Source organism: Schistocerca serialis, chromosome 9, assembly GCF_023864345.2.
Source record: "Schistocerca serialis cubense isolate TAMUIC-IGC-003099 chromosome 9, iqSchSeri2.2, whole genome shotgun sequence".
Classification (NCBI taxonomy): domain Eukaryota; kingdom Metazoa; phylum Arthropoda; class Insecta; order Orthoptera; family Acrididae; genus Schistocerca; species Schistocerca serialis.
Window position 1 is genome coordinate 300,217,797 of NC_064646.1, and position 17,996 is coordinate 300,235,792.

General features: G+C 47.3%; 1 protein-coding gene across 1 annotated transcript in view; it reads right to left on the reverse strand.

Annotated features, from left to right (window-relative positions):
- LOC126418624 (netrin receptor UNC5C) overlaps positions 1-17,996 on the reverse strand; it is a 346,615-nt gene that overhangs the window by 109,794 nt on the left and 218,825 nt on the right. The window contains exon 5 of the mRNA XM_050085470.1: positions 7,816-8,094. Coding sequence (XP_049941427.1) covers positions 7,816-8,094 — 279 coding nt within the window. The remainder of the gene's footprint in view (positions 1-7,815; positions 8,095-17,996) is intronic.

Consider the following 17,996-nt stretch of genomic DNA (forward strand, 5'->3'; position numbering starts at 1 on the left):
CTAACCATTTAGGTTCCCTTGGACTAACTGCTCACTCTGACCCATTTTTGAAACGATAGATCCAAGAGCATGGCTCTAAAGGTCGTGACCATCACTCATACTTCTCCAAGACTATTTGCGAAGATTTCGTCGATCTTATGACAATAAAGGCATTGAGTAAAAGAGTTGATGAAATTCAAAGAGCAAAACAATAGGGACTAACTGCAAGTCCAACGGTAGGCTCGGCATGCAGCAGTCAACTAGCCATGGTAGTAAGGTATTGTGTTTTGTTACCATACACAGTCTACGGGAAAAGTCTTAGGAAGATTATCCTAGATCTCTTTGGAAAATACAATATTACTGTAGAAGACTGTCGTTGCGAGTAATATGAGTGGGGAATATTCAGGTTTATTTGCAAAGATAAAGGAATTGAATTCATTAGCTTTTTATGTGGCCTGTGTTGCGCACTCGTTGAACCTCCTGGTCCAAAACAGCGCAGGGGAATCTTTAGAATCGGTTTTTTTTTTTTTAAGTTTTGTAACGACTATATGAGAGCTTCTACTAATCGTTGGCACATTCTTGTGAAGAATAATGGGCGACATTGTCCAATAGTAGAGGGACGTGCCGCGATGAAGCAATATCAGCTGTTGACAGAATTACAACGCCGTTTAAGCGTCACTTGAAGATTTTGTCGAGCACAAAGAAGAAAAGGCAGCAACACGAAATGAGGCAGAATCGTTTCGGAAAAGACTTAAAACCCTGGAGACGGCAACATTGGTTGTTTTCTTGGCTGGCGTGTTGTCTCGAATGGACAAAAGTAACAAATATTTGCAAAAGCCTGGAGTGGACTTAATTGGCAGGTATCAAGCATTCCGATCATTGATTCCGTTTTTCAGCCGTATTATCGAAAAGATGATGAATATGAAAACCAAGCTAGGAGCTTAAGTAAGAATGTGTGTCCAGAATACAGCGATAAAACGAAATGCAAATAAGAAGAGTCCCTGATGCAGAAAAATCGGAAGAGCTGTGTAGACGTGATAAATTTCGTGTGGCACTTATTGCAGTTGTTGATAAACTACAAGCAGAACTAAAACAGTGAGAAGAAAAGTATTGCGAAGTAGTCGCAAGCTATATGGCACAGCAAGAAGCTAAAGAATTCTTTACAGAAATGTCAAAACTTTGTGAGAACTACCTAGGTGATCTTGATGAAGAAAGTTTTCGTTGTGAAATTCTTCGTTCTAGTAAATATTTGAAGTGTTCCCTCAAAGAAATGCTGCTAAACATTTCACCAGTCGAATTATATGAATTAATGGTTGAAAATGTTCTTGGTGACGTTTTCCCAAATGTGATGATTGCGTACCGAATTTTCCTCTCAATACCAACTGCAAATTATGAAGATGAGGATTCTCCAAACTACCCCTTATCAAGATCACATTGCATGGTATAACATAAGAAGAAGGTATTTCCGCTCTCGCCTTGTTATCAGCTGAACATGAGGTGACCAGTTTTCTTGACTTCCAGGATGTGGTAGAAGACTTCGCTAGGACACAAGCGAGGAAAAGAAATTTTTGAGATACTCATTTTTTATTTATTGCATTTATATGGTAGGGTAGCTGTGTGTGTGTTTTATTTAATGCAATAGAAAAGTTCTATTGAGCAAAATATCATCTACTGCACCTCATGGTTGATGTCTTACAAGTACATGTATTCTCTTACCTTTCCTACTATACTTTCACAGAACTGTGTTGGGCCTACATGAAGTAAACAAGAGTCACGCATCGTTTCTAGCTCCGGGCCACCACTTGAGTTAACCTAGCCTTGACTATAGCCGGTCTTATTTGCTTGATTACGTACCCATATGTAAATGCAATAATAGAGTGTCGCTTCTTGCGCCTGTCCACAATAAATATGGGGTATTGGAGTTTTTCTAACCTACCTATTCTCGTTCATTTTAACTGAGAACGAAGTCAAGACATTTAGTATGTTATTCTTACATTACCGCTGCTAGTAACTTCCAGCTTTGATTACAAAATTTATTTGTCCAAAGTATTCAAATATAATTTCCCCAAGATCCTAAAGAAAAAGGTGTTATTAGCACAAAACGTTAAAAATTTAATCAAATCCCAAGATTAACATTCCAGTATGGAGCAAAATAAAAATATTCACCAGACGATACAGAGCGTCCTTATCATCTGATTAGTTGCTGTGATCTTTATTAGGTCCCTGCTGTTCGTCGCATGAAAACTAGGTCAAGTCCATGACGATGGAGGAGAAAGCATCGAATATGCGCCTTGGACAAGCTAAGCGCGTGTGGCTGTTTGCATAGACGTTGCTTGCTTTGTATTTGTAAATGACCCCATTCGTAGGCCGACGGGTTGAGAGGACACTTCGGTATGTGAGTTTGGTTTGCCGTATCTGTTGGCATGTGAATGCTGTCGGCTTGCCGTAGACCCTCACGTCTGGAATACGCTTAGTTAACATGCAGACTCCCACCTGTTGTACTGACGGGAGAGATGGTGCAGTATTGAGGATACTGGAGAAGAATTCAGGTAGGGCATTTTCAAGAATGACTTTTCGTATTGTATCGGAGACGCGCATTTCATTGAGCACGGCATGATTTCCATGCTGCAAGCCGAGAGCAAGTCGCGAGAACAACAGAAAATGTGTATCTTGAAAAATGTGTGTTTTTTTTTTGCCTCTGTTCTTTCTTGTCACACCTATAAAATAGCTATGCCACTCATATCGACTCAACAGTAACTACTGTTTTCAAGGGAAAAAATCTCAGTCGCCTTTAAAAAAAGAAAAAAGTTTATTATTGCTTCACCAGCGATACTGAGGTAGCAGAAACAACAGGACCATTCCCTTATAAGCCTCTTGTAACCATTCATGTTGGTGAAAACAGATTACCAACATCTTTAACTTGGCAAAAGAATGAAATGCTTCAACCTGTTACACTCAAAATACAGACTGCGCCCTGCTCCACATACGTTTTGGTTTTATGCCTTTTTTTATTTGTGCTCATGATACCTAAGTGGTTTCTAATTATTTCGCGTTTTCTTGAATTATCTGAATGGCGTTAGTGACAACGGTAGAAAAAACTTCTAATACACTCCTGGAAATTGAAATAAGAACACCGTGAATTCATTGTCCCAGGAAGGGGAAACTTTATTGACACATTCCTGGGGTCAGATACATCACATGATCACACTGACAGAACCACAGGCACATAGACACAGGCAACAGAGCATGCACAATGTCGGCATTAGTACAGTGTATATCCACCTTTCGCAGCAATGCAGGCTGCTATTCTCCCATGGAGACGATCGTAGAGATGCTGGATGTAGTCCTGTGGAACGGCTTGCCATGCCATTTACACCTGGCGCCTCAGTTGGACCAGCGTTCGTGCTGGACGTGCAGACCGCGTGAGACGACGCTTCATCCAGTCCCAAACATGCTCAATGGGGGACAGATCCGGAGATCTTGCTGGCCAGGGTAGTTGACTTACACCTTCTAGAGCACGTTGGGTGGCACGGGATACATGCGGACGTGCATTGTCCTGTTGGAACAGCAAGTTCGCTTGCCGGTCTAGGAATGGTAGAACGATGGGTTCGATGACGGTTTGGATGTACCGTGCACTATTCAGTGTCCCCTCGACGATCACCAGTGGTGCACTGCCAGTGTAGGAGATCGCTCCCCACACCATGATGCCGGGTGTTGGCCCTGTGTGCCTCGGTCGTATGCAGTCCTGATTGTGGCGCTCACCTGCACGGCGCCAAACACGCATACGACCATCATTGGCACCAAAGCAGAAGCGACTCTCATCGCTGAAGACGACACGTCTCCATTCGTCCCTCCATTCACGCCTGTCGCGACACCACTGGAGGCGGGCTGCACGATGTTGGGGCGTGAGCGGAAGACGGCCTAACGGTGTGCGGGACCGTAGCCCAGCTTCATGGAGACGGTTGCGAATGGTCCTCGCCGATACCCCAGGAGCAACAGTGTCCCTAATTTGCTGGGAAGTGGCGGTGCGGTCCCCTACGGCACTGCGTAGGATCCTACGGTCTTGGCGTGCATCCGTGCGTCGCTGCGGTCCGGTCCCAGGTCGACGGGCACGTGCACCTTCCGCCGACCACTGGCGACAACATCGATGTACTGTGTAGACCTCACGCCCCACGTGTTGAGCAATTCGGCGGTACGTCCACCCGGCCTCCCGCATGCCCACTATACGCCCTCGCTCAAAGTCCGTCAACTGCACATACGGTTCACGTCCACGCTGTCGCGGCATGCTACCAGTGTTAAAGACTGCGATGGAGCTCCGTAGGCCACGGCAAACTGGCTGACACTGACGGCGGCGGTGCACAAATGCTGCGCAGCTAGCGCCATTCGACGGCCAACACCGCGGTTCCTGGTGTGTCCGCTGTGCCGTGCGTGTGATCATTGCTTGTACAGCCCTCTCGCAGTGTCCGGAGCAAGTATGGTGGGTCTGACACACCGGTGTCAATGTGTTCTTTTTTCCATTTCCAGGAGTGTAGAAATCCGATAACGCACCGTGCCACAGGGTCTCTGAGCTTCAAGATTATAAGGCGTCTGCCTTGCGAAATATTCAGCCCCCTTCATTTTTTTTTGTTATGATCATCCCCAGTACGGTCTCTGGAAACCATAAGTTGAGATGGGCATTACTTGTCATCAGTCCATCTGTACTTACTGGCGACGACAAACAGCACTGTATAATGTACTCCTACATTCTGCCAATATCAAAAGAGATTGGCATTACTTGTCATCAGTCCATCTGTACTTACTGGCGACGACAAACAGCACTGTATAATGTACTCCTACATTCTGCCAATCTTGATCAGCTCATTCGGGTGGATTAACGGTGTTTAACCAACATTTGGTTGTTGCGTATCTTATTGTTCTTGATGTATTGCAATCCAAACAAATGTCTTTGTTATGCTTTTCCTTAATTCCAGACTAATTTCATTGATGGCAGGTAAGTTCTTTTAAAAGCAGCTTTGGCCTGTTTTATTCTGCCCATAGTTTCTTAAGAGCTGCTACCGTACATTGTGATCCTGCTTGTCAATTACATGAATTCCTAATATTTGTCACGTGTGTGGTCCTATACGAATGCGTAACGTGTAGAATAGGAGAACGGAGAGAAGCCAGCTAGAAGCCGTGGAGATTTGGTCCTACAGCATGTTGAAGATCAGTTCGAGAGGTACAGTTAGTGATGGGGAGGTACTGAGAAGAACAATGGAAACCATCTCTCTCTAGAGTCGCATCCAAAAAAGAACAGCCAGGCTGAAAAGACACGTTTTAAGACACTACAACATCGTTGGAACAGGCGGTCGGATGGCCCGGGCCACTTGTGGCCTGAGGACGGAGTGCTTCTCTGCGACTCAGCGTCTCCGCTATATGGTGAGTAGCAACTAATATTGTTGAAATGAAGAGAAGGGCAGACAGAGCAGTGGAGTGGCGTACTGTTGCAAACCCATCGCAGGGTTGAACACAAGCCCATTAGAAGAAGGATGACTTTTGAAATGGAGATGGTCTATAACACGTCCATTGTATACTATCTGATAAAAAGTATCTGGACAACAATTATTGGACATTAACATGGCGTGTGTGCAGACTTTGCCTTTATGACGCCATGAAGTCCGCTGGGAACACTTAAGTGGGGTGTCTGAACGTTTGTGGAGGAAGAGCAGTCTATACTTCCTCAAGAGTCCAATCAGAGAAGGTAGTGATGTTGGAAGTCATCGAAGACCGATGGCCCACCTGAAGACGACTGGCATGTGTCCAGTTGAAATACCGTGGAGCGAAGTTTACGAGGACCGGCTGCAATCCCGAAGTCTCTTCTTAGAAGATGTTGCAATTTGGGAACAACATAAAAATTCGACTAAATAAAAACAAAAACAAAAAATGTCTCTGCAGGCCATGCCGTCTACTCGAGTGAAGCAGCTGGCGTTAACCTCTAGTTAATAATAAGATCTAGTAAATCGTAAGTTACATTTATGAGGTGACGAACTTGTCTCCTGCTATAAAATACTCTTCGTAGTGACATGGAGAAAGAAACTGAGTGCTTATTGTGAGGTCTTGGGGCAAGTATGTTAGCGGCAAGAAACAATCAATGCCTTCTCTGCGCGATAACAACGGAGATACTATCGAAGACAGTGCTGCCAAAGCAGATTTACTAAACACTGCCTTCCGTAATGCCCTGACAAAAGAAGACGAAGTAAATATTCCAGAATTCGAATCGAGAACAGCTGCCAACATGAGTAACGTAGAAGTAAATATCCTCGGAGTAGTGAAGCAAGTCAAATCACTTAATAAAGACAAGTCTTCTGGTCCAGACTGTATACCAATTAGGTTCCTTTCGGAGTATGCTGATGCAGTAGCTCCATACTCAACAATCATATACAACCTTTCGCTCGACGAAAGATCCGTACCCAAATACTGGAAAGTTGCACAGGTCACACCAACATTCAAGAAAGGTAGTGGGAGTAATCCACTAAATTACAGGCCCATATCGTTAACGTTGATATGCAACAGGATTTTAGAACATATATTGTGTTCGAACATTATGAATTGCCTCGAAGGAAATTGTCTATTGACACGCAGACAACATGGGTTTAGAAAACATCGTTCCTGTGAAACACAATTAGCTCTGACGTGTTGAGTGCTATTGACAAGGGATTTCAGATCGATTCCGTATTCCTGGATTTCCGGAAGGCTTTTGACACTGTACCACACAAGTGGCTCGTAGTAAAATTGCGTTTTCATGGAATATCGTCTCAGTTATGTGACTAGATTTGCGATTTCCTGTCAGAGAGGAGACAGTTCGTAGTAACTGACGGAAAGTCATCGAGTAAAACAGAAGTGATTTCTGTCGTTCCCCAAGGTAGTGTTATACGCCCTTTGCTGTTACTTATCTATATAAATGATTTGGGAGACAATCTGAGCAGCCGTATAAATGATTTGGGAGACAATCTGAGCAGCCGTCTTCGGTTGTTTGCAGATGACGCTGTCGTTTATCGACTAATAAAGTCATCAGAAGATCAAAACAAACTGCAAAACGATTTTTGAAAAAATATCTGAATGGTGCGAAAAGTGGCAGTTGTCCCTAAATAACGAAAAGTGTGAGGTCATCCATATGAGTGCTAAAAGAGACTCGTTAAACTTCGGTTACACGATAAATCAGTCTAATCTAAAAGCCGTAAATTCAAATAAATACGTAGGTATTACAATTACAAACAACTTAAATTATAAAGAACACATTGAAAATGTTGCGGGGAAGGCTAACCAAAAGGTGTGTTTTATTGGAAGGACACTTAGAAAAAAGTAACAGATCTACTAAGGAGACTGCCTACACTACGCTTGTCCGTCCTCTTTTAGAATACTGCTGCGCGATGTGGGATCCTTACCAGGTAGGACTGACGGAGTACATCTAAAAAGTTCAAAGAAAGACAGCACGTTTTGTATTATCGCGAAATATGGGATAGAGTGTCACAGAAATGATACGGGATTTGGGCTTGAAATCATTAAAAGAAAGGCGTTTTTCGTTGCGATGGAATCTTCTCACGAAATTCCAATCACCAACTTTCTCCTCCGAATGCGAAAATATTTTGTTGACATCCTACGATCACGACGATAAAATAAGGGAAATCAGAGCTCGTACGGAAAGATATAGGTGTTCATTCTTTCCGCGCGCTATACGTGACTGGAATAATAGAGAATTGTGAAGGTGGTTAGATGAACCCTCTGCCAGGCAATTAAATGTGATTTGCGGAGTATCCATGTAGACGTAGATGTAGAGAAGTGTAGCTGTAGGGTACTGACCGTAGACGGTGAGCAGCGCGGGCTCGCTGAGCCGGCGCGCGGCGACGTTCTCGGCGACGCAGGTGTAGTTGGCGGTGTCCTGGAGGCGCGCCTGCCCCAGCAGCAGGTGGCCCTCGCTGGAGACGATGACGTTGCTGTCGGGCTCCAGCGGCGCGCCGTTGCGCAGCCAGTAGACGCGCGGCTGCGGCACGCCGGCCGGCGGCAGGCAGCGCAGCTCGGCGCCCGCGCCCAGCCGCACCGCGCGCCCGTACGGCGACGTCTCGAACTGCTTGCGCAGGTCTGCCGGCACAGAACACACGCCATTCCCTCAGTCGCTAATCTCAACACTAGCACATGTACACAATACACGCTATCGTCAAAGTGGAGAGGGCAAAAATTTCGGAAGTACCGACGTACTCGCCTCTGTTTCCTACTTCCACTTTCACAAATGCTGGGCTATTCCCGACCTCCTCCTCATCCTCCTCCTCCGCAGCCCTTCCCTCCATTTCTGCCTCTTTTTTATTTTCCTTTATTGCATTTCGATTCCCCCCCCCCCCCCCCCCGCCCCCCAGATTACGGGGGGCGGGCCGGCAGCAGCGTAATATGCTGCCTACAGAAAGTTAAAAAAACATAATAATAATACAAACAAACAACAAAAAAGGCGACAAAACGGTGACATTATAGAAACAACTGTAAAATGGCGGAAAGTTGTGGAATTTAAAATGTAAAAACACTGCGGTGACGATGCGGATGAAGACACACAGTAAGAAGACAGGCACAATTAAAAAAAACAAGCTGACAGTGTGGTTTCTGTTCGTACGAGATAAAAAACACAACTGGTGACTGTTTGCAACACTGACAGGGGATGCACAACATTGAACACTCACTTAAAACATCACGATACAGGTGACACGGTGGCAGATGGGGGGGGGGGGGGGGGGGGAGGACCCGGACCAATGAAGGGGAAAAGGGAGAGAAGAGAGGAAAAGAAAAAAGGGGGAGCCGATCGAGGGAGGGGAGATAGAAAAGGGGGGGGGGAGGCTGGGTGGACGCGAGAAGCAGTGGGAAAGGCAGTGGACGGGAGAGAAAACAGGACTCGGGGGAGAGAAGGGAGGCAAAGAGAGGGTAGGTGGGGAAAAAACAGGATGGAAGGGGGGCAAAGAGGAGGCCCAGGAAAAGGACAGAGGAAGGGAGGGGGAGGTGAGGATCAGAGTTGATAGGAGGGATAAATGGAGGGAGAGAGGGCATCATCTGGGAGGGGGAGTCAACGGAAGCCACCTTGGTAAAGGAGATGAAAGGTGTAGAGGTGAAGGGTAGGGAGGACACAACAGTGAAGGCGCGATAGAGGGAGGGGTTGGAGAGGAGAGGAGCAACCAGGGGAAGAGGGGGATCAAGGTGGCGGGAGGTGTAGAGTATGCGGATATCTTGAAGGAAAGGGAGCAGATGGGGGAAAGTAAACAGGTCGTAGAGGATCCACGTGGGGAATAGGAGGCGTATACGGAAGGCGAGGCTGAGTGCATGGCTTTCTAGGATCTGGAGGGAGTTACCCATTTCTGCCTCAGATAATACGATACATCAGCAGTTAAAATACCATTATACGCAGAGGCGTCCACGAGGGGGTAAAAGGGAGCACGTGCTATAACGTTAAGCCGTCGACACATGCTCCGTTGAGCGTGCCGAGTTTCTGACATCACAGCGTGGGAAAAACACGTTGGGGAGTCTTTCCCTACGTGTAGGGCAATATCTGGCATATCAGGTATTCTGAACGTACTTCTGAACGTTGACCAATGAGATGGGAGAACGCCACCTACGTCACATGTGCGCCATCTACCTTCAGTACAGAGTTGAGAGACGCCATATTAGCTTTCAGTTCAAGCCCGTATGTATAAAAATTGCTCTGAGTACTTTGGGACTTTGCTTCTGAGGTCATCAGTCCCCTAGAACTTAGAACTACTTAAACCTAACTAACCTAAGGACATAACACACATCCATGCCCGAGGCAGGATTCTAACCTGCGACCGTAGCGGTCGCGCGGTTCCAGACTGTAGCGCTCAGAACCGCTCGGCCACTCCGGCCGGCCCCGTATGTATATATGCCGTTTCTGAGCACCAGCAAATTCAGGATCTCTCGGAAACCTGTCGTTAATTGTTTGATTCGTTGTGATAAAATAACGGGAAACGTCGTATTCGTGGTAAAAGAATAAATATAACTCCCGTATTACGAGAGTGTCCCATCTGAAGGCAACGGCATTTGGAGGATCCAATGGTACGATTTTCTATAGTAAAATTTCAGTTCGAAATGCAGCTATCTGCTGCCACGGTAGCTCATTGTGTTCGGCCAGAGAGCTAGCTGTTCCCTGCAACAAAAATACTGAGTGAAAGGATCAGCACTGAACTTCATCTGATGTCACGTGACGTCCGCAACGACCAAATACAACGAACATAATGGAAAAAAGCGCAATGACTAACATCACAGATTCGTAGCGAAAGGTATAATGTGTTGGTGGTTTACGTTGTGATGCATCCAAATATTTTCTTTCCAGTCTTTGTGTTTTTGATAGATTCTGACATTTTCATATTAGATTAAAAGTATATACTGTAATATTCAATGTTATGTAAATATAAGTGCACTTTCTTTGGGCAGCGAGTTGGTTCTATTGGTTTGATCTCCAGGACACCATGCACTACTTACAGTAAGATATTTCGCCCTTTTTTAAGTTTTGTAATTCACATGTAAAGTTTCTGCTACTGAATAGGAATAGCGATCAAGTGAAAATGTTGAAATAATGTTAGTCTTATGTGAAGAACTATTGTAAATTTATATCGGATTATCCGTAATCGAACTTTTACAGCATAAACCGATGTCCCTATTGACTGGCAGGGTACTCCCTTTTTTACCTTAAAACATGTCCATGTATGTATACTATAGACAGAACAACGTGGCTTGCATATGGGCAAGGAAGGAATTGTGCATTTTAATAGAGCTAACGCAGGCATTTTAAGCCCGTCAATTTCATAAACAGTGTGATTTGCGAGCCAGATGCAGCCAACAACCGGCGCTGCAGCGCGTTGCGATCTTATGCACAAGTCGCTTCGTTTCTGAGCGTCCAGCAGCACGTTGCACAAGGCACGCTCGATGTTGACTTTCAAAAGTACGATCCGTGTGCGACGACTTTACAACATCGGTGGCTGCTGACGGACGACAGCGTAGAGAGTATACATCTACATCTACATACATACTCCGCAATCCACCGTACGGTGCGTGGTGGAGGGTACCTCGTACCACAATTAGCATCTTCTCTCCCTGTTCCACTCCCAAACAGAACGAGGGAAAAATGACTGCCTATGTGGCTCTGTACGAGCCCTAATCTCTCTTATCTTATTTTTGTGGTCTTTCCGCGAAATGTAAGTTGGCGGCAGTAAAATTGTACTGTAGTCAGCCTCAAATGTTGGTCCTCTAAATTTCCTCAGTAGCGATTCACGAAAAGAATGCCTCCTTTCCTCTAGAGACTCCCACCCGAGTTCCTCAAGCATTTCCGTAACACTCGCGTAATGATCAAACCTACGAGTAACAAATCTAGCAGCCCGCCTCTGAATTGCTTCTATGTCCTCCCTCATTCCGACCTGATAGGGATCCCAAACGCTCGAGCAGTACTCAAGAATAGGTCGTATTAGTGTTTTATAAGCGGTCTCCTTTACAGATGAACCACATCTTCCCCAAATTTTACCAATGAACCGAAGACGACTATCCGCCTTCCCCACAACTGCCATTACATGCTTGTCCCACTTCATATCGCTCTGCAATGTTACGCCCAAATACACTCCTGGAAATGGAAAAAAGAACACATTGACGCCGGTGTGTCAGACCCACCATACTTGCTCCGGACACTGCGAGAGGGCTGTACAAGCAATGATCACACGCACGGCACAGCGGACACACCAGGAACCGCGGTGTTGGCCGTCGAATGGCGCTAGCTGCGCAGCATTTGTGCACCGCCGCCGTCAGTGTCAGCCAGTTTGCCGTGGCATACGGAGCTCCATCGCAGTCTTTAACACTGGTAGCATGCCGCGACAGCGTGGATGTGAACCGTATGTGCAGTTGACGGACTTTGAGAGAGGGCGTATAGTGGGCATGCGAGAGGCCGGGTGGACGTACCGCCGAATTGCTCAACACGTGGGGCGTGAGGTCTCCACAGTACATCGATGTTGTCGCCAGTGGTCGGCGGAAGGTGCACGTGCCCGTCGACCTGGGACCGGACCGCAGCGACGCACGGATGCACGCCAAGACCGTAGGATACTACGCAGTGCCGTAGGGGACCGCACCGCCACTTCCCAGCAAATTAGGGACACTCTTGCTCCTGGGGTATCGGCGAGGACCATTCGCAACCGTCTCCATGAAGCTGGGCTACGGTCCCGCACACCGTTAGGCCGTCTTCCGCTCACGCTCCAACATCGTGCAGCCCGCCTCCAGTGGTGTCGCGACAGGCGTGAATGGAGGGACGAATGGAGACGTGTCGTCTTCAGCGATGAGAGTCGCTTCTGCCTTGGTGCCAATGATGGTCGTATGCGTGTTTGGCGCCGTGCAGGTGAGCGCCACAATCAGGACTGCATACGACCGAGGCACACAGGGCCAACACCCGGCATCATGGTGTGGGGAGCGATCTCCTACACTGGCCGTACACCACTGGTGATCGTCCAGCGGACACTGAATAGTGCACGATACATCCAAACCGTCATCGAACCCATCGTTCTACCATTCCTAGACCGGCAAGGGAACTTGCTGTTCCAACAGGACAATGTACGTCCGCATGTATTCCGTGCCACCCAACGTGCTCTTGAAGGTGTAAGTCAACTACCCTGGCCAGCAAGATCTCCGGATCTGTCCCCCATTGAGCGTGTTTGGGACTGGATGAAGCGTCGTCTCACGCGGTCTGCACGTCCAGCACGAACGCTGGTCCAACTGAGGCGCCAGGTGGAAATGGCATGGCAAGCCGTTCCACAGGACTACATCCAGCATCTCTACGATCGTCTCCATGGGAGAACAGCAGCCTGCGTTGCTGCGAAAGGTGGATATACACTGTACTAGTGCCGACATTGTGCATGCTCTGTTGCCTGTGTCTATGTGCCTGTGGTTCTGTCAGTGTGATCATGTGATGTATCTGACCCCAGGAATGTGTCAATAAAGTTTCCCCTTCCTGGGACAATGAATTCACGGTGTTCTTATTTCAATTTCCAGGAGTGTATTTAATCGACGTGACTGTGTCAAGCGCTACACTACTAATGGAGTATTCAAACATTACGGGGTTCTTTTTCCTATTTATCTGCATTAATTTACATTTATCTATATTTAGAGTTAAGTGCCATTTTTTAAAAAATAACTGGAGGATATTACAAGGGTTCGATAAAAAGTAGTAGTAACAGTGTCTCAATTCATTCCCGAGCTTATTGACGGATGTTCACTGTATTACATGCCTTCAATATAATCGCTTCGCGTCTCTATCTCCCGCCCCCACCCAGATGGAAGGTGCCCCACACAGCCAGCGCGTCCATCTCTGTCGATGTCTCGCAAGGACCGCTCTATGGCTAGGATGATGTCTCCTCTTGTCACTTCTGTTTTACGCGATGTCTTCCCCATCAGTTACTATGAACTGCAATCTCTCTCACAGGAAATCACAAATCCAGTTCCACAACTGAAACGATGCTCCGTAGGCACGCAATTCGGTTAGAACTCACTTGTGAGGGGCGGTGTTATAAGTGTTCTCGAAGTCTGGAAATGCGTAACCATTCTGAGATCTGTCGATAGCACTCGTAACTTCGCGTATCGCGCCTATATACACTCCTGGAAATTGAAATAAGAACACCGTGAATTCATTGTCCCAGGAAGGGGAAACTTTATTGACACATTCCTGGGGTCAGATACATCACATGATCACACTGACAGAACCACAGGCACATAGACACAGGCAACAGAGCATGCACAATGTCGGCACTAGTACAGTGTATATCCACCTTTCGCAGCAATGCAGGCTGCTATTCTCCCATGGAGACGATCGTAGAGATGCTGGATGTAGTCCTGTGGAACAGCTTGCCATGCCATTTCCACCTGGCGCCTCAGTTGGACCAGCGTTCGTGCTGGACGTGCAGACCGCGTGAGACGACGCTTCATCCAGTCCCAAACATGCTCAATGGGGGACAGATCCGGAGATCTTGCTGGCCTGGGTAGTTGACTTACACCTTCTAGAGCACGTTGGGTGGCACGGGATACATGCGGACGTGCATTGTCCTGTTGGAACAGCAAGTTCCCTTGCCGGTCTAGGAATGGTAGAACGATGGGTTCGATGATGGTTTGGATGTACCGTGCACTATTCAGTGTCCCCTGGACGATCACCAGTGGTGTACGGCCAGTGTAGGAGATCGCTCCCCACACCATGATGCCGGGTGTTGGCCCTGTGTGCCTCGGTCGTATGCAGTCCTGATTGTGGCGCTCACCTGCACGGCGCCAAACACGCATACGACCATCATTGGCACCAAGGCAGAAGCGACTCTCATCGCTGAAGACGACACGTCTCCATTCGTCCCTCCATTCACGCCTGTCGCGACACCACTGGAGGCGGGCTGCACGATGTTGGGGCGTGAGCGGAAGACGGCCTAACGGTGTGCGGGACCGTAGCCCAGCTTTATGGAGACGGTTGCGAATGGTCCTCGCCGATACCCCAGGAGCAACAGTGTCCCTAATTTGCTGGGAAGTGGCGGTGCGGTCCCCTACGGCACTGCGTAGGATCCTACGGTCTTGGCGTGCATCCGTGCGTCGCTGCGGTCCGGTCCCAGGTCGACGGGCACGTGCACCTTCCGCCGACCACTGGCGACAACATCGATGTACTGTGGAGACCTCACGCCCCACGTGTTGAGCAATTCGGCCGTACGTCCACCCGGCCTCCCGCATGCCCACTATACGCCCTCGCTCAAAGTCCGTCAACTGCACATACGGTTCACGTCCACGCTGTCGCGGCATGCTACCAGTGTTAAAGACTGCGATGGAGCTCCGTATGCCACGGCAAACTGGCTGACACTGACGGCGGCGGTGCACAAATGCTGCGCAGCTAGCGCCATTCGACGGCCAACACCGCGGTTCCTGGTGTGTCCGCTGTGCCGTGCGTGTGATCATTGCTTGTGCAGCCCTCTCGAAGTGTCCGGAGCAAGTATGGTGGGTCTGACACACCGGTGTCAATGTGTTCTTTTTTCCATTTCCAGGAGTGTACTTCACGAGCTGCCTACTGTAAACATCACGTGCAGGGGGTGAGTTCGGCAGTGCGCCGCAGCCGTTCGGCGCGGGCGGCTCGCACCTGAGAGGCGCGGGCACCGCGGTTGCGTGCGGTGCGCTGAAAGCTTTCTTCCCCCGCGGCTCAAAGGGAAGCCACCCCCCGCGGCGCAGGAACAAGGCGGGCCGGCAGCCCCTCACAGCCCGGGAACCTGATAGCGAAACATTTGTTCGGGAAATATACCGCCGACTCGCCACCAGCCAGCAAGATTTAAAGCGCCGCCCTCTGTATTTATGTCGCTCCACATGCGTCCGAGATAACAGGGGAAGCACAGCTGGGGTGCCAACAAGACAAGCGGCCTCGCCTCCCCAGATCTTGCGGGCGGCAAAGACGCGCCACACTAGTAGAAAATTGTTATTGAATTAACGTGTGTTTCCATAGGCATCTACGAGGGACGAGAAGTAAGTAATGCAATACTTATCTTTCTGAAAGCAGGTTGATTTTATTCAGGATTCCACGGCACCGTATCATAGCCCACTCCTTTGGCTATTTTTTATTTATTTATTTTTTTTTGTCGTCAGTCTTCTGACTGGTTTGATGTGGCCCGCCACGAATTCCTCTCCTCTGCTAATCTCTTCATCTCAGAGTAGCACTTGCAGACCGGCCGGAGTGGCCGAGCGGTTCTAGGCGCTACAGTCTGGAGTTGCGCGACCGCTACGGTCGCAGGTTCGAATCCTGCCTCGGGCATGGATGTGTGTGATGTCCTTAGGTTAGTTAGGTTTAAGTAGTTCCAAGTCTAGGGGACTGATGGCCTCAGATGTTAAGTCTCAAAGTGCTCAGAGCCATTTGAACCATTTTTGAACTTGCAACCTACGTCCTCAACTATTTGCTGTATGTATTCCAATCTCTGTCTTCCTCTACAGCTTTTGCCCTCTACAGCTCTCTCTAGTACCATAGAAGTCATTACCTCATGTCTTAGCAGATGTCCTATCATCCTGTCCCTTCACCTTATCAGTGTTTCACACATATTTCTTTCCTCTCCGATTCTGCGCAGACCCTCCTCATTCCTTACCTTATCAGTCCACCTAATTTTCAACATTCGTCTCTACCATCACATCTCAAATGCTTCGATTCTCTTCTGTTCCGGTTTTCCCGCATTCCATGTCTCACTACCATACAATGCTGTAATACAGACGAACATTCTCACTCTCAGAAATTTCTTCCTCAAATTAAGGCCGATATTTGATATTAGCACACTCCTCTTAGCCAGGAATGCCCTTTTTGCCATTGCTAGTCTGCTTCTTATGTCCATCTTGCTCCATCCGTCATTGGTTATTTTACTGCCTAGGTAGCAGGATTCCTTAACTTCATCTACTTCGACCCAATCAATCCTGATGTTGTTTCCAGTCTGGAACCGCGCGACCGCTACGGTCGCAGGTTCGAATCCTGCCTCGGGCATGGATGTGTGTGATGTCCTTAGGTTAGTTAGGTTTAAGTAGTTCCAAGTCTAGGGGACTGATGGCCTCAGATGTTAAGTCTCAAAGTGCTCAGAGCCATTTGAACCATTTTTGAACTTGCAACCTACGTCCTCAACTATTTGCTGTATGTATTCCAATCTCTGTCTTCCTCTACAGCTTTTGCCCTCTACAGCTCCCTCTAGTACCATAGAAGTCATTCCCTCATGTCTTAGCAGATGTCCTATCATCCTGTCCCTTCACCTTATCAGTGTTTCACACATATTTCTTTCCTCTCCGATTCTGCGCAGACCCTCCTCATTCCTTACCTTATCAGTCCACCTAATTTTCAACATTCGTCTCTACCATCACATCTCAAATGCTTCGATTCTCTTCTGTTCCGGTTTTCCCGCATTCCATGTCTCACTACCATACAATGCTGTAATACAGACGAACATTCTCACTCTCAGAAATTTCTTCCTCAAATTAAGGCCGATATTTGATATTAGCACACTCCTCTTAGCCAGGAATGCCCTTTTTGCCATTGCTAGTCTGCTTCTTATGTCCATCTTGCTCCATCCGTCATTGGTTATTTTACTGCCTAGGTAGCAGGATTCCTTAACTTCATCTACTTCGACACAATCAATCCTGATGTTGTTTCCAGTCTGGAACCGCGCGACCGCTACGGTCGCAGGTTCGAATCCTGCCTCGGGCATGGATGTCTGTGATGTCCTTAGGTTAGTTAGGTTTAAGTAGTTCTAAGTTCTAGGGGACTGATGACCTCAGAAGTTCCATAGTGCTCAGAGTCATTTGAACCATTTGTTAAGTTTCTCGCTATTCTCATTTCTACTACTTCTCATTACCTTCGTCTTTCTTCGATTTACTCTCAACCCATACTCTGTACTCATTAGACTGTTCGTTCCGCTCAGCAGATCATGTAATTCTTATTCACTTTCACTCAATATAGCAATGTCACCAGCGAATCGTATCATTGATATCCTTTCACTCTGAATTTTAGTTCCACTTCTGACTCTTTCTTTTATTTACATCATTGCTTCCTCGATGTACAGATTGAACAGTAGGGGCGAAAGGCTAAATCTTTCTCTTATACCCTTTTTAATAGGAGCACTTCGTTCTTGGTCGTTCACTTTTATTATGCCCTCTTGGCTGTTGTACATATTGTATATTATCCGTCTCTCACTATAACTCACCCCTACTTTTTTCAGAATTTCGAACATCTTGCACCATTTTACACTGTCAAACGCTTTTTCCAAGTCGACAAATACTAGGAACGTGTCTTGATTTTTCTTTAGTCTTACCTCCATTATTAACCGCAACGTCAGAATTGCCTGTCTCGTGACTTTACCTTTCCTAAAGCCAAACTGATCGGCATCTACTGCATCCTCAGTTTTCTTTTCCATTCTTCTGTATATTTTTCTTGTAAGCAACTTGGATACATGAGCTGTTAAGTTAATTGTGTTATAATTCTC